Source organism: Phalacrocorax carbo, chromosome 15 (genome assembly GCF_963921805.1).
Source record: "Phalacrocorax carbo chromosome 15, bPhaCar2.1, whole genome shotgun sequence".
Classification (NCBI taxonomy): domain Eukaryota; kingdom Metazoa; phylum Chordata; class Aves; order Suliformes; family Phalacrocoracidae; genus Phalacrocorax; species Phalacrocorax carbo.
In genome coordinates, this window is record NC_087527.1 from 7554979 (window position 1) to 7579762 (window position 24784).

Below are 24784 nucleotides of genomic sequence, written 5' to 3' on the forward strand. Positions count from 1 at the left end.
GCTCTCACCAGCCCTGGGAAGATGAGGCAGCACCTTTCCAAGGCCAGATTCATCCTGGGGGGGAAGTGCTTGATTTTGAGGGGAGGGTGGTTTCTGATCCCAGTGCCCTGCCCATTACATCCCTGTGCAAAAGGACTGATTTGAGACTCACCAGAAGGCTCAGGAGAGAAGCTGTACTGTGCTGTTTAATCCCCCTGCCATAAAAGCAAAGTTTTGCACCAATAGCTTTAATATATTTGTACCTCTTGCCGTGCCAGAGCCTGTGTCCTGCCCCAGCCTGGGTCACGGCTCAGTGATGATTGCACACGTTGTTTTTGGTGAATGCAAAGCAAGCGTGTGGCTCCGAAGCTGCCCAAGGTTGTTAGCCTTTCTGCCTGCCTGCTGAGATTGTCCCCAACTGCGTATCTGAATGCCCCGGTGTGGGTGCTGCCAAGCTGCTGGCTTGGCAAAAGCCTGAGAGATTGGGATGGGGAAGAGGGTCTGGGGGCAGCCAGAGCAGGTGCTGGGAGCCCGGTGGCTGCGGGGATGCCCGGGCACTGGGGTGAGCCAGTGCCAGTGGAGGGACAGAGGGAGGAGCTGAGAGCTGGGATTTCTCCAGTGCTAAAAAGCCGACTTCACATCCTCTGCTATGAAACACAGCCATGATTTTTGCTTTACAAGTGTGACTTCTTATAACAGTATGAAATTACAGCCAGAACTGATCAGCCTGGCAGCAGATAAGGGAAGCTGTCAAGTGTGGCTGTGTGTTATTACACAGGGGGATCAGAAGGAGGGAGGCTGGCAGCCCCCAGACAAGCCGGCTCCAGGACAAGCCGCCTCCCCGGGAGATCCCAGAGAGATGGCCGTGGTGCTCCTGGGGGGGTGATGACTCTGCTCACTGCTGCAGGATTAGATCTGGCAGCGATGGAGATGGGGAGGCTGGAGAGGGCTGGGCGAGGCGTGCAGGAGCTGGATATAATTACCTGGTGAGGGGGAGCTGTAAGCTTGCTGTGCAAAGCTATGCATAGAGGCACAGGTCAGATGCATGCGAACCCAAAGAGCAGAGCTTGAATGTGTGCATATGTATACTATGTGCGTGAGCACGGAGTCACCTGCAAATGTCCCCATAGTGCATGAACTCGTGTGATGTGTCCTGGTGGCTCACAGAGCCCTGGCAGGTTGTGTGTTGGGCTGTGGGCACGTGCGGGTGTGACAGGGACCACTGGGCACGGTGACACGCAGCCCTGAGTCATGGAGACCTTCCCCAGCTGCACACATGGTGTCCTGGGTCTGAGGATGGTGAGAGGATGAGCTGTTTAAGCCTTCATGCCTGGAGCCAAGGACTTGAGTGTGTAATACCAGTAACGTGTGTAATTACAGACAGTTATTTTTCTCATATGTTTATCCAAAAATTAAGACTTTTTGTAAAGCCTTTGCATTTGTTTCCTTTTCTGTACATGTGGTGGCAGGTTTGTGCAGTGTACATGCCCCTACTTAAGTGCTGTCTCCGTTCTGTGCCTGCAAAGCCCTCTGTGATCATCAAAAGCTCCCCTGTGTGTAACAGCCCATGTACGATGCTCTCCAACATCCTTGAAGAGCCTTTCTGCCTAAGGTAGGGACTACTTCTCAGATTAGCTCCGTGGTCCCATCCCCTTCTTCCTGGAGCTGATAAAAGCTCCAATGGCAAGAGAGTGCTGAAGGGGAGGGCAGTGCACGGGGGATTGCTGCCCTGAACACCTTCACCTCTGGGCAGGCAGAGGAGGGGGCTGAACACCTCTGCCCCTGCTGCTGGCTCCTGGTGGGCCAGCTCCTGCTCTCCCTCTTGGGGAGCTCTTCTCATGCAAAGGCCACTGCAGCCTCAGCGCCTTGAGGAACATCTCAGTGGCTGTTGAAAAGCCTAGCTGGTGGCGAAAGGGGCTGCACAGGACTCCTGAACCTCGAGGAATGCTGGCTCGACATGGGCCATCTCTCTGCCTTACAGCTGGTAGGGGCAGGCCATTTGGTGCAGCACAGCTGTTTGGGCTCGTCCTCCTGTCACTGCTAGACTGGGACATGCCCAGGGGCTTGTGCTCCAACCCTGCTGCATCAGTGTGAGTGCTGGTGAGCTGAGCCAGGCTCTGCTCCCCATGTGCCAGGGCACTGCCAATGGTGCAGGGGCTGGAGAAGGTCAGGGCTGTGGTTTCTTGTGCAATGCCAGCCATGCTGCACAACGGCTTAACCGGGTTTTACGAGCAAAGGCTGGCACCAGGGTGGGTGGGAGCTCCCTGTGCCCCAGCCAAGGCTGCTTCTGCACTCTGCAAAACTCAGCACTCATGGAACAAATCTTCCTGGGGATTGCCGAGCCTGTGTTTCAAGGACATTACGGAGCGATGCTTGTGTGCTGTCACAAATTGCTATTTACACATGAACTTGCGATGGTGTGTGGTCCCTGTGGCTGCTGTCTTCAGGGTGCAGTGCCAGGCTCCACACTGGAGAACCGTGTTGCTACTAATGCTGCTCTGTGCAAGCTTCCACTTGGCTCAAAGCCGTGTCCCACACCTCCTTAAAAACCAGTCATTCCTGGCATTTTCTCACTTTCATAAGCTCTTTTCCACTCTGGAAAAAAGGTCTCAATTTACTCATCACTGCTCTAATTCCATTTGCAAACTGTGGGTGTTGATCAGCGGTGGGTTAGCGAGACCCAGGAAGGATTCCTGGTGGAACGAATGGTGGTTTCCAGCAGAAATGCCTGCGTGTGCTGGGTGGGATTGGTTTCATGGTGCAGAAGCCACACGTCAGGCAACCCCTGTCTGTCCTTCTGCAGTGCACAGCACTGTGGAAAATGCACTTATTCGCATATTAGAACCATTTGCTTCTGGTCAAGTCTTCCAGGTATTTCTGGTCCCTGCCCATCTTGCTGCTTTCATCCCCTTTCATCCCACTGCCGTTGTGCCTCCCCATTTCAGAACTGCTCTGCTTCTCTTGAAAAACACTGGGGGAAGAGAGAAAATAAACAAGCCGAGGGATGGCATGGGGCTGGGGGATCATTTACCAAGACACTGCACTGTGTCAGCCTGACCTTTTCAATATGCAGCCTCGAACGGCCTGGCAGAGGCTGCTTTTTGCTGCATGCAGCTTTCCCCATGCCGCAGCACTGGCACTGCCAGAAAGGTGGCCCATCCAGGGGTCTGGATTAATGGTCTCTGCTCAGAAAGCCTCAAGCACTGTGGCATAGCAGCGGATGCATTTCTGGGACTGGCCATGTGGTTAGTGGGATGAGGCACCATGCCGCACCCCAAATTGCCGAGGTAAAGGGCTCAATGCAATGCTGCTCTGGGCCCTGGGAAGCAGTCAGTGTCTTTGCCTTCGCCTTCAGACACTGATGGATCCCTGTGACTGATGGCTGAGTCTTTCACCCTGAACCATGCTGATAGCTTAAAAAAAAACCCACCTAGTGATGGATAGTCTCATTAAACAGGGGTGCACTGCAAGGGAGAGGAGCGCATGACTTACTGCCTTTGCTATAGGCTTTGCTGGCAGCGTGAGGCACAGTTCATACCTTCTTCCCCAAAGCCAGGGAAACAGCTGGTGTGTTCAACACCCCCAGTGCAGGCTGCTTACAGGTGCCACTGGCCTTGGTGCATGTGGAGTCCCTCGGGCAGGAGCTGGGGTGCAGTACAGGGCTCAGGCGCCTGTTGTAGGCAGGTTGCTGCCTCGCTACAGCTAAGAGTAGTGCTTCATTTCCAGCTCTGCCCAGCAGGAACTGGTGAGATGATCGGCAACCATGCTCACAAGGCAAGCGAAAGGACTTCACTAGGGCAGTGGCAAGTTGGAAACGGAAGCTAGTGCTGCCCCCCAAGCTCCTGTGATGCAAAATAGCTTCAGCGCATGGAGGGGGCATTGGTGCTGGGCTTGGTGGCTGTATATCCACTCACTAGCTGGCCATGCAACATGTGCAGGCCACGGCTGCTGCTGCAGACCAGCCCAGCACAGGGGTCTGGGCTGCACGGGGCTGTCGCGGAGCTGGCAGCGTGCCTGCAGCCAGGGATGACACCTCGTTGTGCCGGAGAGCCATCCCCACACGCGAACACTCATGGTTATTTCATGCCCATGTGCTCACAGTGTAGATATCTGACAAGGTGATGATCCAGTACATGAGTGGGAGGTGTTTTGATTTTTCTTTCTGGGATCATGTTTATTTTCTTGGCATGCTTCAAGAATTTCTGTTGTAGGGGTGTAGAGGATGGGCAGGCTGTCCCCAGGGGAGCCTAGATGCAGGTTTAGGCAGTGGATTTGGGCATGCCCTGCCTCTGCCAGGTGCTACAGTGGCTTGGTTCGAGTAGCCCTGAATGGAGACTGACTCTGCCCTTTGTCGGTGCTGAGCTTTTGCCCACCTGTCTGGGATGCTCTGGGGCTCCTGGCCTTAGTGGACCAGAGGTACCATTTTGATTTACTCAAGTTTGCTTGGCCTTGAAACAAGAAGCTAAAGGGAAAGTGAAAGCCTGAGCAGGGGAAGGTTCTTGGCCTTATTAGAAGGAAGATTTTCAGTCTCCAGCTGGTTGTGGGATTGAGGACTGCATTAGTATTGACCTCAGGTATGGTGAGCCGCAGAAATTGCCTAACTCAGCACAAGGCCATGCTTGACTCTAAATCTTGCCTAACAAACACTGAGTGCATTGATAGCACCTGCCTTGCAGGAGTGTCTAGGGGCTTGATTAATCAATGTCTGCAAAAATGGATTCGTACCCAGAGATGAAGGATGCTCCGTTAGTATGAAGCGCTATTATGGTTGTTAATTGTGCATCATGCACAAACATGGCATCTGTAATCATCTTGTGCAAAACAAATGTTCTGCTGAGAAGGATCTCAGCTCTGGTCTTGGGGAGGGCGTGAGAGGGCCTGCCTTAGAGCTGGGCTGGGAAAAATAAAGTCCCCCTGGCCCGCTCAGCCTGGGCAGCAGGCTTTGTGCCCGGGGGAAAGCAAGTGAGCACTGGTGGTTCCCTGGGGAGGGGTTATTGCAGCAGCATGGCAGGAGCACTGTGCAAGGCAGGAGAAGGGCTGGTGAGCACCAGCCCTGGTGCAGAGCACCCCTGACCAGCTCGTCACTGCGTTTCCCAGTTCCCTGCAGCTGCGAGGTCCTTATGCTGCAGCTCTGCCCCAGCACAGCAACTCAGCCCTGGGTTGGGATTAAGACAGAACAGGAGCTGGTTGTAAAGTCTCATGCCACTTATTATCCAGGAAAAATGCAGGCTCTTCACCTCTGTGGGCTCCTAAACTGCTTCAGCTTTGATATGCTTTTAGTTTTTTTGCAAGTGAGCAGAACCAAAGTGAACATGAAATCAGCACCGTCTTCCCCCAGGAGTTCTTTCTGTTTAGGCTTCACTTGGTGTTATAATGATCCAATCAATCTCAGGAGGCTCCAAATACTTATTAATTAATGCAATGATTGGGTGATTTGGCCGTCACTGCAGCTGTCTTTCACAGGGAGAGAGAAAAACATATTCCTTTATTTTTTCTAATGCCTGGCTTTCTGATGGCATGCCGTTCCACCACTGCAGAACACAATGTAAAAGTAGGGTGACTCACAGTCAAGGATTTGTATTCAATATCAGTTCAGATTACATTAGCTTTGCCTAATGCTTTAGCAATAAAGTGCCTCTTCATTGTATAGCTGCAATTTATTTCAGCTCCTGGGCTGGTATGGAACAAACATCAGTCATGCTGCAACACGTGTGCCCTGCGACGGGAGCAAGCGGTGGATGTTTGCTGGTTTTGGAGGCAGCGGAGGACGTACCCTGCGCGCTGGCTGCCGCGCTGCCTCGCCTCCCGCTCCCAGCAGGAGCTCTGTGCTGGCGGCTGCTGCTGCCCGGCTCACTGTGATGGCAAACGGGCTCTTTAATAAGGGCAGTTTTTAAAGCTATCACTTAAAATCCTGGACAGAGATGTCGGTGGAGGAGACTGGCCAGGCAGAGTCACACTAGGGATGCGCTGGTGGCAAAACCCCTCATTTCCCATTGGTACAGCTGTAAACTTGCCCAGGGCTACAGGCTGGCCTGCTATTTCAAACAAGAGGCCAGGCAAGGTGTGTTACTCCGGCTCAGCCATGGTGCTGGGTGCTTTGCTCCAGGAGCAGGTTTTTTAATCCCCTTGTAACAAGCTGCAGGTCCTGGCCTCCTTGGGGCTGTGCTCCCCGTGGCGCAGAGGCTGCACCTGCTGCCTCGCAGCAGTGAACAAGGGCTTTTGCTGGGGTTTGAAGCCACCTGAGTCCCCAGAGCCTTGCTCTCCTGCCAGCCTGGCTCAGCTGTGTGGGCTGTGCAGGAGAGCAGCAGGTCCCTGAGCTGATGCTGTTCAGGTCGCTCCCCTGCTGCAAACGCTGTTTTCTCCCTCCTGGCCAGCCCTGACTCGGCTTGGGGCGCCTTTCCTACTAGTGCTTCTCCCCTGTGAGCAAGTGCCTTTGCAGAATAACAGACATGCAGAAAAAATCAGCAAAGACTGCTGAAAGCACAGATAGTTCTGTGTTACTGCACTGGCTGCAGATGCTTGGCAAATGTTTCTGTTGGGGCTTTGGCAGCTCAGCACCACCGGCAGAGCCGAGAGCAAGGACAAGGGGACAACAGGATTTCTTGTTTTTAGTGGGGATGCAAAGGTCTAGGAAAATGGAGCATTTTCTTTTGATGCCCTTGTGGGACCCAATGATGATTCACATGAACAGCAGTGAGTAAGAGTCTTATCTTCATTTACTTGATGGCTTCTTGATGCTGGTGTGGAACACCTCTGAGGAGGAGGAGCAGGTTCACAAAGACCCTCCTGGAGCAATTCCACAAGGGCCTGGCTCTGGTGAGAGTCTTGTCAAAGGAGGAAACTGGCCTCTTTTTTGCTCAAAGAAACTGCAAGAGATCTTCCTTATTGCTGAAGAAACACCCCACACACACGTCCTTCTGTGTTGTGGTAGGTGTTGCGTGGTCTCATCTTGTTTGTTTGTCACCCAGCCAGGAAGCCGGAGTGGTGCCACTTGCACAACACAAGTAGCAAGCCATGAGTAATCTCAGCTGAGCTCTCTGAGGGTGTCCCTGACCTGGAAATCATCTATGGCCGCTGTCTGGTGAATACCCACAAATGTCAAAGCCGCCCACCTGAACAGGGAGCCTGGTGCTGAGCAGTTCACCAGGTGGTGACATAGAATCCCACACAATATGGAGATGAAAAGCATGACTCCGGGACTGGGCTGGGACAGATGGCCCTGGGATGGCGTTGTTAAGGCCAATGCTAGCAGAGCAATACGATCTCTAATTAGCCTATGCAGTACTAACAGTGTGGTGCTTGTGCTAACAGTGTCCCTAGGGGCTGGGTGCCGGGACAGACTGCTGGTGTCAGCAAGCAGGGAACAGAGCTGTCCTGCTCGCACATTGCACTGAGCTGGAAATGACACTGCAGCTGACTGGAGACATCGTTAGGGGTGACATAATTGCTGAGAACACCTTAGGCTTGCAAGCCTGTGATTGCAAGCAAAGCTGGATTAGTACCAGGACTGGGCACTGCAGCAGCAGCAGCTGGCGCATGCCCGGCCTGGGATGGGGGATGCTCCTCATTGGTCTCTCTGGTTGCCAAACCAGAGTGCTGGGGGATGCTCTGTCACTCCCCATGCATCTCTGCCTTCCCTCGGAGGGTGTCTCGGCCACCCCTCGCATGTGGGTGTATGCCCGTGGGGCAGCCGTGCCGGCAGCCCCGGGGAGAGCCGCAAGGGCTGAGCCGGGCAGGGAGTTCCCCTGGTGCTTCCCAGGAGATGGGGGTGGGGATCCCTGAGCAGCAGCACTGCCCTGATCTCTCTGCAAGTGCAGCATTACTCCCGCTAAGGAGCTTAAGGCATGGGGCCTGATGCTAAACCTATTAGCAGTGCCCGGGAGACAAGCAGCTTGCTGCTGAAGGTGCCGGTGCCAAGAGTGCTTCCGTGGGATTAAGAAATAGCTCGAGCTCTTGAACACAGTTGCCTTCCTGCAAGGTTTGGGTGCCACTGGAAAGCAGCTTAAGACCCACGTTTGCTGATGAGCTGGTGTGCCACAGGAGCGGGGGGATCTGGGTTACTTGGTAAATTAACTGCCATCCAGGAAAAAATAAATTTTAATGCAATTCAAGGCAACGTTGCAATCTAGAGACAGAAAATATAGGCCATGCTCACAAACCGGGAGGCTGCGTCCCAGAAAACATCAAATGTGAAAATAATTTAGAGGCTGTAGGAGAAAAGCAACTCAACAGGCACTTTCAGAGCTGTGCTTTGTGACACACTTCTAATACTCACTCTGTGCTGGAGCAAACAGCCCCAGTGCGCTGCCGTGTGTGGCTGGGGGTGGTTTTGCCACGGTCCTGCCACACTTGCGGGACCAAGGGGAATACTCCAGGCAGATCTGGGAGCTCTGATAAATTGGAGAGGGGTTTGGGCAAATAGGAGAGGGTGAATAAAAGAGGTAGGAAAATTCTTTGAGGTCTGGAAAAACGCTTCTGACAGGCAAGGGGGGAGCATGGTTTGTGTGGCTTAGCAAGAGGAGGATCCAGAGGTTCCTTGAATCTACTGTGCAGAAACCTTCCCTGGGATAAAGCAGGCTCTGAAAGGGCCCTTTAATCTAACAGGGAAAAGTATAACAAGAGCTAATGGCTGGAAGCTGGAGCCAGACACATTTAAATTAGAACAAAGGACACATTTCTAACAGTGAGAGTAATTAACCACTGGAACAAATTATCAAGGGGAAGTGGTGCTTTCTCCATCTCTTGAAGTTTTCAAATTAAGATGGGATGTTTTTTACGAGAAGAAGCTTTAGTCGAACACAAATGACTGGGCTCCGTCCAGCAGTGACTGGAGGAATTTAATTGCCGACGCTTAAAGGTCAGCCCAGAACCTGCAGAATCCCTCTGGCCTTAAAATCAGTGTAACAACATTTTGATGAGACTTGGTGGAAGCTTTAAGGCAAAACAAGGTTCAAGTCACCACTGTGGGATGGGGAAAGGAGGCATATCCCAGCACTGTCCCCATCCACAGCAAAGCTGGGGCTGCTGGTCCTGCCAGTGTCCCTGCTTTTAGACTTGCCACCCATGGGACATTTCCTTTGCCTTTTGTAAAACGGCGCCCTGTACAAAATTTGAAGTTAGAGAGTGATCTGGATGTGGCCCCAGGGTACCTACTCTGTGTGATGGGGCTGCAGCTCTCTGGTGCAAAACCACCCTGGAACTGGAGCCCCATCCAAGCTGGGGTGGGGTTTCCTTGCAGGACTCTGTATATACGCACATATATATATATATATATATATATATATATGCAACCTGATGAGCAGCTGCTCCTTGGCCACACTGGCAGCCCTCCAGCAGTGCTGGCAGCTGGGGAGTTGCAGGCAGGGGCTGGCAGTGCGCAGGAGCCCAGGGAGGTCACGGGATGCTTCTGTCAGGGGCTGCTGCAGCACCGTTGCAGAGGCCGTGCCCGATGAGAAGTCATCCCTGCGTGCGTTTGGTGTCAAACAGCTTAGCCCTTCCCATGAGCTGGGGCTGATCTGGGCAGGGAAGTCAGTCAGAGCCACTCCGTAAAGCTGTGGTCCTGTAATTACTCTGTGATTAAATAAAAACGTAATTTCTTCAACACCTCCGCACTCCTGCTTTATTGCAGGAGAGCCCACACAAGGAATTAATGTTTAAATAATGGCTTTCGTCCCCAGGAGCAGACTCCAAAATAGGCAGGAATATATTAACGCTCCGTCCTGCGTACGGGAACAAGCAGCTCCTTGCTGTGGGGCTGGGCTGGGTTGCGGGGGCCGCGGTGCAGCATTCACCGGGAGTTTCCCGGCGATCTGTGTCTCTGAGTCTTCTGCCTCGTCTGGACGTGGCCGGGGGGGTCCCCGCAGGCAGAGCACGTGGGTGCAGCCCTCCAAAACACCGCCCAGACACCTCTGCACCCAGCTGTTAACTGGTGCAAGGTGCCTTCCTCGGCGCAATGCCAGCTCATGCTGGCTTGGAAACTGCCTGGTAATTTTTGCAATTCGGATATAAGTTTTATGACTGGAGGAGTGCAGAGAATTTCCGCTGCTAGCTGCACTGATTTTCTAAGTTGTCCGTCTTTTTATATCAGCAGATGCCAGATGAGCATACCTTGTGAAGAACAGTCTCTCCCTGAAAGGGTTATGCCATTTTCAACCTCTTTATTAAACCAAGCACAATTCTGTGCAATAGCAGAGATGAAGAAAGGCCCCTGATAAGTGGGACTAGCCATTTCCCTGAGTTTCCAATCTCCTTGGTTACAGTAACTCCACACAACGCACCATACCAATGCGGTTTCGGAGACCAGGCTGTTAGCAGCAGCTCCTCAGTTAGGGTTTGAATCCCAGATTTGAGAGATTCCCCATCTCGCTCTCTCTCACTGCCTCACACCACCACGCAGGCACCCCAGGGGATTGGTGACGGCACTGGGAGGATGCTCTGCAGAGGAGGGTATCGTGCAGGTGCTCACGCTTGTTTTGCAGATGTGGCTGAGCCCGGCAGTCGGAGCGGAGCTGATGGACTCCGTGCAATCCCAGTTACCACCAGCTGCCATTGCAGGTGCTGCATGGGGTCGGTGTTTGGTCGACCTCAGCCATGTCAGGGAAGAGGATCACTTTGGACAAAAGCGCCTCTCTTTGCACATCTCTGTAGAGTCTGCTCTTCTATGGCCACAGCGGGAAAGCTGTGATGGGCTACGGGCTCAGCTCCTCCTGTGGTGGTGGGAGCCTCATTTTCCCCAGTGCGGGGTAGGAGCTGCATGTCTGGCAGCAGCACCGTGTCCGTGTGGCACCACTGGAGACACTCCTGCAGAGCCCCTGCACCCAAATGTGAGGATTTGGTTTGAACTGATCTCGTCTGTCCTTGCTGCTCCTGAAGCCAGACCAGGCTTTGCGCAGAGACCACCGGTCTCCAGTGCCTCTTCAGCTGCATCCCTGTGCCATGCACAGGCTGCAGGCAGTGCTTGCCACGAGGTGAGATTTAGGAATCTGTTAAGATTTCACAGAATTTGTGTTCAATGTCTCTTAAAAGTGATTTTGTTTATTTTTACCGTTGGTGGTATTGACAGCAAACCCCAGCCTAAAGCCAAGGCCGGGAGATAGTGTGGGAAAGGGATCTGATGAGTGTGTGGAGCCGGGAAAGCTGGGCTGCAGCTGGCAAGGGCAATGAGCAGTGCAGGACGTCTCTTAGCTGCCTCCCCAGAAAGGAGGGGAGTTTTCTACCAGCTAAACCTGCTCTGATTTCCAGGAGCCATGCACAGACCCCTTATCTCTGGGCTGGGGCAGGGAAGGGAGCTACAGCCTCCCCCCTGGCACATACTGGGAGGGATTTCAGTGCAGAAGCCCAAAGCCGACAGCTCCTTCCCTGCAGCTTTACTGCTGGGCAGGGATTTAGGCTAAGCCTAGCAACAAAAGGAGCCAAAATCTGTCCTGTAAGAAGTTTTCCAATGCCTCAAGAGCAGCAGGAGGACCTGGAGCTGCAAAGTCAAAGTGGTCACCCCTGCCCAGCTGCTGCTAATGCCCCTAATCTGCCTGAAATCCCTGGGGATTTGCTTGCTGGGCCGAGGGGAACAGCCTGTGTCATGCCCGGTGGGGGTACCACCACCCCTGCAAGCAGTGGGTGGGGGAGCCTGGCTGGAGGGCCGCCGGGTCCCACAGCAGTTGCTCATCACTACAATGCCACGGCACAGAGGAGCTATCATGCTGCACCGAGGGAAGAAGGGGGGTTGCTCTGCATGTTTCTCAGTTAATCTCTATAAAAGTGAAAGCGAGCACTTCTCCCCACCCTCCCGCATGCTCTCTTGCTATGGAAATTTAGCAGTATTAGCACCAGTTATGAAATTGGCTCTGGGATGCAGTGGCTCCTGCAGCACCTGCGTGGGGAGCCCTCCAGAGATGGGATCGCGCTTGGCTGTGCCCCTGGGACTGTCCCCATGACTGTGCCCATCCTACAGCCCTGCCCTGGCAGGAACAAACCCCAAACTGGAAGGCTCAGCACAGCCTGAGGATCAGGACTAGGCATTTGGGGCATTTCCAGGCAGGAGGTGATGAAGGTCTGTGCAGGGTGTCCAGGGCTCCTGCTACCAGATGGATGAAGGAAGAAAAGGAGGTTTCTGGAAGGAACCCACCTGCCAGAATCACTGCTGGGCAGAAGCAGTTTGTCCAGTGTTGATGGTTTCATCCTTGATGTGGAGCTGGGTGCTGTTAACAGGCAGCAGCGTGCACCGTGGATGCATCAACCTGGGCTGGAGCGGAGCTGGCTGGCTCCATCATCCCACCCGGCTCCCAGAGAACATCCCCTTCCATGCCCCATATTTCCACTTGCCACACTAATTATAATCACCGCATAACTCCTGAGCAGCCTCCCTGCCGTGCTGTATTATTCATCGGGAAGCAGACAGGCTAGCGCAGCCCAGACAAGCTGCTCTGAGGTATTAACAAGACAAAGGATTAATTGGCTGTTGGGAGCTGCTGAACAGAGGGTGCGCTGCCTGTTACACCTGGCATGGGACTACGCAGACCGGCACAGGGCTCGGCTTGCCTCAGCCCTTGCCCTGCACCTCTCATGAAGTGCAAGGAGGATGCTGCTCCAAGCTCGGGTGCACCGGGGAGGTGGAGGTGTAGTGCTGCTATCGAGGAGACGCGGCTCAAGGACCTCACTGTGCTGATGCTCTATAAAGAAATGCATTCCTCCAAGGCTGTGCAGGGCTGGGCACGGCCTCGCTGCAGCGTCCTCAGTGCCCAAACCAGCGGCTCATTGCCCCTTTACACATTTCCTTGGTGCAGCCACAGCAGCACCTTCCAGCTGGGAAATATGCACCAGTCCCCAGGCCCCCCAGTTCCTTCCTAAAAACAGCCCCTACGAGAGGGGAGCACACCAGGCTGGTGCAAAATATAAAATAAAAGGTGCTCAGAAGCCTTTCTCACTCTCCAACTTGGCAGGGTTAGCCAGGTTCATCACATAGCTGCCATCTCCTATGATCTGAGTGGCTTAAATACAAGCAGGGGCTATTTTCCATGTTGACCCTGAATCCGTAATGTGCCCACGGTGCCTCGTGCAGCCGAGGCTGGCTCAGCGGTGTCACACAGGGCATGGCGGCCCTGCGTGCATGCGAGGGATTACTGTCATGTCAATGCACGCGCAGCCAACCTGTGACAGCCATTAGTAATGCAACCCACTAGCTGGTCAAAGCCTTCTGTAGCTATGGTAATGAACTAACATAATTCACAATTATAATGTCAAATTTAAACCTAGGGCTTGTGTAAAAAGATGAATATATCTCTTTGCTCATGGGATCGCAGTATTATTTGCTTAGCTATATTGGAAGCTAAATGCTCTCACTAACATCAAGCGATCGCTCTGAGATTAAACATTTTTCTTCCATTTATGCACGTTGCACCCTTCTATAGTTTTATTAAAATGCTGGCTGCACTTTCAATTAAGTGAATCCCTTTTGCAATTGTAAGCACATTTCATATGAATAAATAATTTAATTTGCAGGGCGTTTTGGGCTGAAAACCACAACTGGCGACGTCAATGCAAAGATGTTTGAAGGGTGCAGAGCTGGCAGCCCCCTCCGTGCAGCCTTTGTGGCAGGGGGAGCTGGGCATTGCCGCTGGTGGGGCTGCTGGCTACCGGCTCGCCGTGCTCGGAGAAACTGGCCGACAGCTCGCCGCCCGGCTGCTCAATCAGCAGGCAGGAACCTCAAAGCAAAGCCCTTGAGGTCTTTACTGGATGCACACCTTTACGCATCCAGTCTGCACCACCAGCTCTGCCAGCCACCCTTCCAACTGGGGAGCCCGTGGGGGTGGGAGGGAGGCTTGTCAGCACAGCCCGCAGTTTTTCCTGCGCACCTTCATCCCCGTTTTGTCATCGGCCATCTATCACGGTAACAATACTTGACACCTTTCACCTGAGGATCCCAAAGCCCCCTGCAAATATTAATTAATTATCAAAACTGCACAGCTTGCGCTTTGTGAAACTCACAGTCATCATTTCACTGAATTTCTCATGAAAAAAATCTGTCTGTTTTCTGCCATTTCTTCACCTCCAAATGTTGCTTTCTTGGCACTTTCCGTAAAGCACATGTTCACGTTTTCAGCATGGAGCCCTGTTTTCCTGGCGCCCTGCCCGCGCTCCCCAGGTCCCCGTGCTCGGATAAGCCACTATGCTCCTGATGCCGGTGGGCGGCTGCGAGCTCCAGCCCCTGCCCGGGGCACCCCGACCTGCCCCAGCAGCCATGGGAGCAAACCCTGCTCCCCTTTGCTGGCACCTCTTCTCGGCAGCAGGAGCCCTGGGTTGCCAGAGGGGCTGTTGGTCTGTCCCGCACCCTGCTTTTCTGTACAGCATTGTGCACGCAAATTCCCAGTGAAATCCCACTTTTACTGGGAAACTTTGGCAAAGCAGAATGGTTTTATCTTGTAGGATGGTAGCTGACAAAGGCTATGCTGTTGGAAAGTAATTAAAATGGACAGATACCAAACTCCGTGACCTTTGTCTTAAAAAAAAACAACCCCAAGACTTTGAGCTATTTTTAATATGTCAGCAAAAAATGTCATGAGTATGATTGTCTCCTCTCACAGCCCCACAGCTATAGCCCAAGGTGCCCATTTCCCAAGGCACAGTTGTCGTGCCTCCAACTAGCAGATGAAAATATTAATATTCATTCTGAAAAGCATTTTCAGCATCAACAGTTTGCTCCAGCTTTGGATTTTGCAGTTGTTCCTGTAAGTGATGTTTGGGTGGGTTGAATTTGTGTTGCCAATGCTGCAGCTCTGCAATAGGAATGCAAATGAACCTCAGACTAGTGATTTTCTTCCGCTGTTGGGTTTATTTTTTCCCCTTCAAAAACTTCTCTCTATCCCAGGTCCCCTAATGCCAGCACGTTACTCTGGAAAGGTTCCTATTGTAGAAACTTTCCTCCCCAGCTGGTTTGCAATGTGCTGCACAAGCACAAGGACCTTTTACTGTAATTAAGCTCTCACTGTTCTTTCAGGACTTCAATTCAAAGAAATTCATCACTTCCAACCCAGATGAGCAGCTTGATGGCAAGTCATGGAGAAAAAATGCCTTTCCCCAAGAGCCATGGCCGATGCATTGAGGTTAGCGCTCCCCAGCCCCCCGGGGCTGCCTTGGTGGGACCCCAGGTGCCGTGCCGCCCTCCTGCCCCGCCACCGGCCCCTCCTGCCCGCACCGCTCTGCTGTGTTGGTCCCAGGGCCCCAGGTTGGGTTATGGCAGGCAGCAAGAGGTGCCTCTCCCCAGCAAGATGCTCAGCATCCCTCGCCTCCTCCCAGCCCGCGGTCCCGGAGGTGTCCCTGCTCCCTCTCCATCACCTGGGCGAGTGGAGGAGGGACCATCTCCTGTTCTCGGTTCTCACATGATAGAATGATCACTAGCTGTCCAGAAAAATGTATCGGGTTCATTTTGCAGCAATTTTGCTTAACAAGCAAGGGTGGACATCATTGGGTGTATGGTAAAAATTATCTCTCTGGATACAGGTGGCAAAGTCCTGCATGGGACTACACTTCAAAAAAAGAAAACAAAAATTAATTATAACAGTTATAGTTGTTCAAGCAAAAGTCCCTTTAGTGAGAACTGGAAAATAGAGCAAGGGTAATTATACTGATATGTCCTAATGTATCAGTTATTTGATGACATATCAAATTCCTCTGTATAACAACCTTTCAAGCTGAGACAGAAACCAGGAGCCACACAGAGAGACACGAGCGTCCAGCGCGGAGACAGCCCCTCTCCCAGTGATGCATTGGAGCCTCCTAGGCAGAGCCCGTGGAGCACGGGTCGCTGAAATGCACCTTTGGCTCTTAATTTGTGCTCTGCAGTCCTGTCACAGCCTCTGCTAATTTACTATTCAGATCTGAGCTTTATACCCAGGAGCAGAGGCTGCGCAGCAGATGGAGGGGCTGTGGGGAGCAGTGCCAGCCTAAGCCGAGCCCAGCAGAGCTTCAGCCCAAAGGCGTTGGCTCTTCCTCTAGCTCCTTGTCCAGACTTTAGGAAATCGCTCCCCCTCCAGCAAGCATGAAGTGATGGCACATGCGTGCAAGGTGTAGTTAAATATTCACCAGATTAGCTAGAGTGCTCTCAACTCCGCTGGGGTTGCTGGGACGCTGGAGCACGGCGTGCAACTGTCACCGGCGCGGCAGGAAGGTGCGGGCTGGCTCGCAATGACGTAGGAAACCTAGCGGGACTTCAATAGGGATGAAATTCAGTCTGATGAAACAAACCCCCAGCTCTGACAGATGGCCTTGAACGTGCAGTCGGTCAGCCCTGAGCTGGGGAGAAAGGCATCAATGGGGAGCCAGGCAGGCAGCTCAAGTCCTGCCACCATCCTGGCAGCCGTCCTCCCTGCCGGTCCCCACGCCAGGGCGGGTGCTGGTGCTGGGAGGATGCTCCGGCCGGGGGTAGAGGATGGCATTGCTGGTCCCTGCTCTCCATCCACACAGGGAGGAGGGAAGTTGGCCAAAGCTGCACCTCTTTGGCAAGTCCAGGCTAATTTCATTTCCCATCCAGCTCTGCTTGCTGACAAAGAAGTGTCTCACCTCTGCGGAGTGAATTCCCCAGCCCAAGCTCATTTGAAGGTTACCAGTAAATCGCTGTAGTGGAGATGGGCTTGGCTGCTGTCAGAGCTGCCAGGGCATGAGACCAGCCACAACGGCAAATGTTGAGGAGAGAAGAGGCTTCCACGCCTGTTGAACCACCTGCAGGAAGAATAATTATAATTATATCTCCCTTTTGGAAGGGACACATTTAAGTGGCAGAGAAGCTCCATGCATGGCAGCAATTGGGTATTAACTCCCAGCATCCAATAGGCGTGAAATTGAATCCCGTCACACGTGTTCCTGCCCTGACTTCTCTGAGAGCATCAGAGGGGACCACAGAGCATCTCCCCAACACCCAGCTCCTGCAAAGGCGTTGCGGTTCAGGGGGGAAGAGGGGGAGCCTAGTGGGTTGCCAGCCCCGCTACCCTCCTGCAGCACGGACTGTGTGTTTCCCGGCCTGTTGACGTGCTCAGGGCAACACACAGCCCGTCCAGCTTGCCCACTGCCGCGTTCGATAACACCACTTACGGATGTGATGTGCCAAAGAAAGCGTCTGTCAGCAGAACCGCCAGGTTCAGGCTCCATGAACGCTGCAGTCAGTGGCAGGATGGCTTTGGACACTCAATGCTGAATAATGAGCGTCTTGCAAACTAAGGAGCTCTTTAGAGATCGTTTCTCTGATGAAGGCTCTCTGAACGCACATCCATTGGAAGGAAAAAGCATGCTTTAATTATGCTAATTAGAAACCTGGCAGCCTTGATTGCTTGATGCTCCTCTGATGTGGAGACACGGCCCCTTCCCAGTGTCTGCCTTCTCTGGAGAGTGATGGTGGCAGGCTCATGGGTGCAGGGGTACTGGGGGGTTACTCTCACAGCACTGGCCTCCTCCAAGCTCTGAGGTGCACTCAGGCAAAGGACACCCACTGCCTGCAGGGCTCTGGGCTGGCAGCACCCTCCCTTCTCTGGGAGCGACATGGACATCCCCCAGGCGGGTGCCCTCTGCAAGGCACAGAGCACACGGCAGCCCTGAGCTGGGCTGGCAACATTTGCATCTTGGCAGCAAAACTCACCCCATAGGCACAGCACCCTTCCCAAAGCTGCACCTCCCTCCCTGCGGGTGCCTTCCCTCACAGCAGCAAACAGCAAAGCTCTTGTGCTGAAAGCTGGTAAATGTGGCTAAAATACAGAGGCAAAGAAAATAACTCTTGTCCTCCCACTCCAGGCTATAAACTGCCGCGGTCCTAAACTTGACTGACCTGGCCATCGGTTACTTGTCTCCTATGCATTTGGGAGCGGGCAGGGAACAGGCGTTTTCAGACCCCACACTGCACACACAGAGTATTTATTGCTGACCAGCACCGACAGATGGCTCGTTCTCATTGCCCGTGAACATTGCTCTCCTCCTGCTCCGGCTGCTTCAAGGGCAAACGATTCTCAGGACTTTGCCTGAAAAGCTCCAGTCCAAGCACCATTTTTCCCTCGTTTGTTGTTAAAGGATGTGCAAAGCCATTTCAAGTGACAGAGCAATTTCCTTTGTGTCCTGCAAAGAAAAAGGAAAAAAAAGAAGGCAGTGTATTATACACAAATCTGCTTTTCTTTAGCAAGTTTAGATAGTAACAGCTTAGTGTTCAGAAAACCCACTGCTGTAGTAATTCCAAATCAAAGGCTCAGTGTCAAAGGAATAATTTTGCTACAGCCACCACATAATGAGTGATTTACGTAGTGTTTTGAGATTAGATTAAAAATGAACCACAAACAGACACCTTGTCCAGCCAGTGTTTGTAGGTCAGACTTCAGAGGCCGAAGGTGGTGACAATGCTAAGCAGGGCTGGACTCCTGGCGTGGAGGTGTCCCTCCCTGCCAGTGCCACCGGCTGGTTCTGTGCTGGGCGAGCCAGGGACCCCTTACCTGCAGACCCCGCACCCTTGTGGGTGCTGGTATGTCCCCCGAGCACCATGTGCTGCAAGGAAGGAGCAGAGAGGCAGCCGAGCCATGCTGTGATGTTATTGGTGCCTGTCCGTCTGCCCTCACCCCCTGATCCGTCTCCTGCTCGCTGTCTTACAGCCCTGTACCCCGTGTTTCCCACCTGTCTCACAGCATGGACCCACTCTGCCTGCCCTGCTGCCTGTGCCACCGGAGCTGCCTGCCAGGGCTGCGGGATCCCGGCGTTCCCACCACATCAGTGCTGCCACCGTGCTGAAATTTCATCAGATTTTTATCGGCTTGCCCAACTCGTTTGGACAATTAAATCAGTCCTACTAACAGCACACGCATACAGAAATGCCTCACAGTGAGCAGCTCCGTGGCTGCTCTCCCCAACCCTGTGTGCTGACCCCTGTGCGCCACGTCCCCCCCACTGCAGCCCCTGCACTGGTCACCCCCACATCCACCGTGGCCTCGGCTGGGGATCCCCAGCCTTCACCCCCCGCCGCAAGCATCCAGCGCTGCCGGGGGGCTGCAGGCAGTCTCCGGCTCACGGCCTGGCAGCAGGCAGGCAGTGTTTGTTCGCAGTTGCACTGCATCTTTTTACCAGCTGTTTTGTTTCTCTGGAGGCTCCAAAAGCATCGCCTGACTCTGGAGCTGCTGGTCCCAGTTTCATTTATGAAGCAATTGCCGGAGGAGCCAGCACTTGGGATCAGATTCAATACGCCATCAGTGCTGGATGTAATTGCACACAAGAGCTTGTTAGATCTGCAGCAGTGTCCAGGTGATCCCGGGGGGTTCCTCCTCATCCTGTGTCTGAAGCTGAGTCTTGCGGACGGCCCCCAGCACCCGGCACCAATCCTGCTCCCGTCGGCGCTGCACACCAAGGCAGGGGAGAGGGAGCACCTCCTGCCCGAGCAGGCAGCTCCCCTTTGCAGCCCTTCCTGCAATGCGCCCCTTGAGCACAGTGGTTTGTGGGGGGCGAGTTCAGGTTCAGCCATCACTCAGGCCACAAAGTTCATTGGGAAAAAGTCCGCCATTCCTGCCCAGCTCCGCCGGTGCTGCTTTGCAACATTTTTCCCTGAACGGTTTGTTCAAATATATTAAAAAATTCCAGACAACTTGGAAGGGCAGCCCATGAAGACATCTCTTCCAAATGACACAATCTGTGATTTTTCTTTTTTCATCTGAAAGCACAGAAGGGAGTCCAGGATTTCTGCAAACTAATTTTTTCTTGGAATTGCATGCTTTATGCAGAGAGCACTGGGGAGAAGATGCCTCTGACTTCATCTGAGAACTTGCAGGGACTGCAATGACAGCACAGCACACTGCAGCGCACCGGTTTGAAGGGGAAAAAAAAAGCTTTAAAAAAACATCTGCATGCTTTCTCACTGGGGTTACACAGAGAACTGACCGTGCTTACAGAAACCACCGCTAACAGCCAGCCCTGCAGGGACCCCGAGAGCGCACTGCAGTGGCGAAAGCTGGTCCCTTGCTTCCCAAAGCGAAGTGCGTGTCCAGATAGACATCTGAAATGAACCATCTTCATCGCACATGCAACGACACCCGCCTACAACCGGTCAGAGAAGATGGGGAAGCTTTGTGTCAAGCACAGGCCCCATGGCCAGGCCACACAGGGGCTTGGTATGGGGTGTTCTTCTTGCTGTTGAGGCCTGAATCTGACCCCAGGAGATGCCAGTCCCTGCCCAAAGGAGCATGAAATCCATACTGAGCTCAAGACTAGCTGCAAAGAGCCATGCACAGAGTGTCGTGGCCCCTTGGTGATGCACGGCCCGGAGCCACCCACCCAGCCCGGTCCTCAAGCACCACGTTACCTCCCCAGCATCGCGCTGCTGCGGGCAGGGCCAGCAGCCCAGGGCACCGAACGGCAGCTTTGCCAGCCAGGAAGGGGCAGGGTCTGACCACTCACCACACACACACACCTGGCCGCGGTGCATGTCCGGGTGTGCGCCGGGGTGGTGCTGCTGAGCCATATAAGAGCTACAAAATGCATTGATTTTTGTTTCCAGAAGCAACAGACTCATTAGAAAGGCTGATGTTAAACCAATTAGAGGTAATTTCTTCATTTGCTATCTTCTTGCATGAGTTGCATGAGTTGCATCTAGCAAAAGAGCCACCTGGAAGCTCAGGGAATGTCACCTTGTGCAGTCTGCCTCCTGCCTGCCAGGCTGCCGGCAGCACGGAGCTGGCTGGGAGCGAGGATTTGCTGGGGATTGCTGACAGCCTACGGGCGGCCGAGCAAACAGCTGATGTGAACCCACATCCGGAGGTTTTGCATTCATCTGTGACAAGGAAAATGCCTCTTGCTGCAGGGCTTTGGTTTAAATTAGAAAGGAATGTGAAGAATCCAAAAGGCAAACCAAAATGCTGAAAACCCACCCAATTTGCCTTTTCAAGCCACCACTGCACTGCAGCTGCCCTGGAGGGTCTGATGAGGTTGTGCAAATTGGTGCAAATGTCCCAGCTGAGCAAATTACCTAGAAATCACTGATGGAAAGGAATGATTTGTTCATGTACCTGTATAATTTTGCCACAAATCTCTGCTAAATGAGTTAGTTAGTTTGGATCTCTTCTAGGAAAGAGGGTTGAGGCTGAAAAAAGAGCTTTTTGTGAATGCAGAGAGAGCGGGAGGCTGGCAGGGTCTCAGGTGAGAAGCCCCCAGCTGTCGGGGCTGGCAGGGCAAGTGCTCGGCTCTGCACCACGCTGCTTCCATGGACCTGCCCTTGCTGCAGGGAAGGAAAGACAAGAGGAGGCTCATGTCAAAGAAGCAAATATTTTATTGTGTAAAAACCTAGCAGACATCCGAGTACAGCTTCCCATTGCACCACAGCACTGCCTTGCATGCCAGCAGGATGCGCCCAGATGTCCCGAACGGGCAGGAACCATGAAAGCACATATGGATCTCTCTTCAAATATCTGTGGAATTATAAAAGCTTCAGACTTCTGCTCTTGCTGGGTGTCACACAGACCCAAAAGCATCCTTCAGCCATTTGGCTGATTTTTGAGCAGTGCTACGTGGAATGAGACCTCTGGGCTGCACTTTCTGAGTTGAAAAGGACGGGGGTTGGTGTTCCTCCAGCTCTTTACAGCGTGGCCTTCCCCCGGCCAGCGTGGCATGTTATCAGGCATCTATGGCAGCCGCTGGGTTTTAATTACAGCACCAACTCCTGAGTCAAACAACTGCAGGAGAACAAGAAAGTCCCTCGTCCCTGCGGCCGGCCCTGAGCAAAGCTGCGGTGATGGAAACAGGGCAGGAGCACAAAAAAACCCCACAACATGTTTAAAAACCTCCAGCGTCCAGACAAAGCGAATTGCAAATTAACTGAACAAGCACGGGCATCAGGATGAGTGCTCAGCAGGGCTGAGGGGGATGTGTCTGCCGGGTGGCGTGGTAGGAGCTGGGGGACACAATTTTTGGGAAACCAGGAAGCTGGGGGACGCCAGTGGACTCAGTCAGAGCTGGTGTTGTGGTCAGCTCTGGGGCTGTCCCTGGCACTGGCAGCGTCCCCATTGCCCACCCCCCGCAGCCCCAAAGCGGGCACGGGGAGGGCAAGGGGGATGCCATCCCTGGTGCCGCACACCCCGCGGGGCATCCCTGGCACCGTCCTGGCTGCTGCAGAGCGGGGAGCACAGCCGGGCATCAGGGCTGAAGCTGGGCCAGTGCCTCCCCTGCCATGGGCTGCTCCAGGGTGCCAGGGGGGAACCTGGGGACACCCGCTGGCCCGGTGGGCTGGAGGGGCAGCGGCTCGGGGCCAGCACCACAAACTTGCCACTGCTGCTCTGAGCTAGTGCTGGTCAGCACCTGAGCAGTTACCTTAGTCTTTTCCCAGATACTTCCTCATGATACTGTTGACATCATCTTCCTTCCCTTCTGCCTCTGCCCGGTGGCTTGCTCCACTGCTCTGGGTGCTGGCTTTGCTGCTGCACCCCTCCCCATCCCCTCTTTGCGGCCGGCGCTTGATGCTGTCGGCGCTCCGGGAGGAGAGGAGGGAGCCAGAGGACGAGGAGGAGTCAGAGAGGTTGCCAGGGTCCTCCCGGGGCGCTGGGCTGCGCTTGGCCGTGCCCTTCATCTCGGAGGAAACCGAGCCACCCACTATGGCCTCATCCTGGAAGCGGACGGTGAGGGGCCGGTGACCGTCCTTTCTGTCCCTCCCGGGCTTGGCCAAGCTGCTGGTGGAGCGGGATTTGCGAATGGCCGGGAGGAAGTCGTCGAAGTCAATGTTGGTTCTCCTCTCATAGTTGAGGGTGGGTATTCTCCAGCTGAAGGGGTCCTTCCCCTTCCCCTCGCCCAGCCCATCACTGGATGGCGAGCTCAGAAGCCCCCCAGAGCCCCTTCCCACCTCTACATCTTCCACTGATGGCTCCAGGCAGCTTCTCCAAGAGCTTGGCCGCAGCGCACCCAGCACCTCCATCCCTGCAGCCGGAGAGCTTGGCCAGCGGCTGGAGCCATCAAGGGTTTGCAGGAGGGAGTCATAGGAGCCAAACTTTGATGCTCTTTTCAGCGCTGGAGAGCGTGCCGGCTCGGCCGGCTCCGAGGCCATGCTCCGCAGGCTGGAGGAGCGCACAAGGCTGGTGCCTGCTCCTTCACCTTCCCCTGGCTGATGCCCATCAAGCTTCCCTGGGGATTCCTCTGCTGCAGGAAAAGCTCTGCAGCGCCGCAGGGCTGCGGCACCGGTGGTGCGGTAAATGGGGAGGGGAGAGGTATCACCCAGCGCCGGGCGCCCTTGCTCCCACTCTGCTCCCCGCTGCCGCCGCAGCTCCTCCACGTACTCGGAGAGGGCGGCCGACAAGCTGGGTACCGGCCCTGCTGCCGGAGAGAGCCCTCTCCTCCTCGGCACCGTCGGAGACAGCGGGCTGGGGAACCTCCCATCTGGGGTGGGGGAGCCCCCCCGCCGCAGCACCGATGGGGACGTCTCTCCAATTCTATCCGCAGGCTTTTTTTGGATCTCCAGCTCCCCTCCGTCTGCTAGAGGTTTTCCGTATTCCCGTCTTCTAGCACCGAGCAAGGGACTCGCCATCCTCCCCAGGTCCACAGCATCGACAGACCTGGCAGTGCTCAGGGAAGACGACGGCCGGCTTGTTTCTGGTTCCTTGGTGTCTCTGCTCAACCTAAACAACAGATATTGGTGTTAGTTTAAGGTGCGTGATTTCCAGTGACCATAACGTCATTCAGCAAGGACAAGGATGAGCAGCGAAAAGCAGGTGGTCTCAGAATAAACTCCCACTGCCACATTGAGCAGTTGGGCAACGCCCAAAGATTTTGTCTTAAATAAATCAGCCAACCTGGCTAAATGCATGGCATAGGGTGTGTGGTGTGACCACCTTTAGCTCTGCCAAGCCAACACATACCTCCAAATGTCCTTTTTTTCTTGACAGATTATAGTAATATGTAGGATTTATTTTATTTTTGTCAAAGCCAAAGATTATTCACTAAAATTTTATGAAACCAGCTCGCAGAGTGTCCTGAATGCATCTTAATGTTATTGCGGGGCATGTTTCACCCAGGGTCCTGCTGGGGAGGGAAAACAGTTGTGAATTGCAAGAGCCAAATGATGCCTGGCCAGGGGCTGCTCATTGAAGAGCGACTGACAGAAGTGATGTGTGGGGATGGGTCCTCACTCTGCAAACGGGGGCTGGTGCAGGTGGCAGGAACCGTGTGGGCTCCACCTCTGCTCGCCTAAGAGGAGCCACACCGGTCACTGTCACAGCAGGCCACCATCCCCAGAACAGGCAGCCCCCACCCGGCAGACTGACAGACAGTCTGTAGGGTTGTTTTAGCCAGAACATGATGCCAAACTGGGGATGGCAGCGGCTCATCACAGGCAGCTGTTGCTGTTGCTGCCGGGATTGCAGCGCGTGCAGAATGTGTATGTGGAGCAGCAGAAAGGGCAAGAGGACGACTGCTGCTGCTGCTACTACTAATACTACTAATAAGGCATGCCAGCAGAACAGGACACAGCGAGTCTGTGGGTGGGACTGGTGCGTGGTGCCAGCCCGCGGGGACGCGATGCCCAGGAGGAGCCTTGCCGGCCACCTGGTTTTCCTCATTTTAACTCTGCTCCTTGCCCCTGGGCTGCAAGAGCAGCTCTGGGACCACTGCGGTGCAGTGACACCGTTCCCACTCCTGCACTGGCTGCTTGCTGAGCGGGACAGGGATGGGGTAGCAGCATGGCAGGAGCAGGGGATGGTCGTGCCTTCCCCCAAATCCTGCCTGTCCCTCCGCAAAGCATTTGATGGCACCAAGCACCCGCTCTGCCAGGACAGGAGCTTGGGAACTTCTCCTTGGACACTTTGGGATGCCAGTGTGGCAC

The 24784-nt window shown here is 54.0% G+C and overlaps 1 protein-coding gene across 1 annotated transcript in view; it reads right to left on the reverse strand.

Moving 5' to 3' along the window:
- Nucleotides 1-21232: 21232 nt before the first annotated feature.
- MYO18B (myosin XVIIIB) overlaps nt 21233-24784 on the reverse strand; it is a 73146-nt gene continuing 69594 nt past the window's right edge. Inside the window, exon 42 of the mRNA XM_064466687.1 lies at nt 21233-23582. Coding sequence (XP_064322757.1) covers nt 22289-23582 — 1294 coding nt within the window. The 3' untranslated portion in view covers nt 21233-22288. The remainder of the gene's footprint in view (nt 23583-24784) is intronic.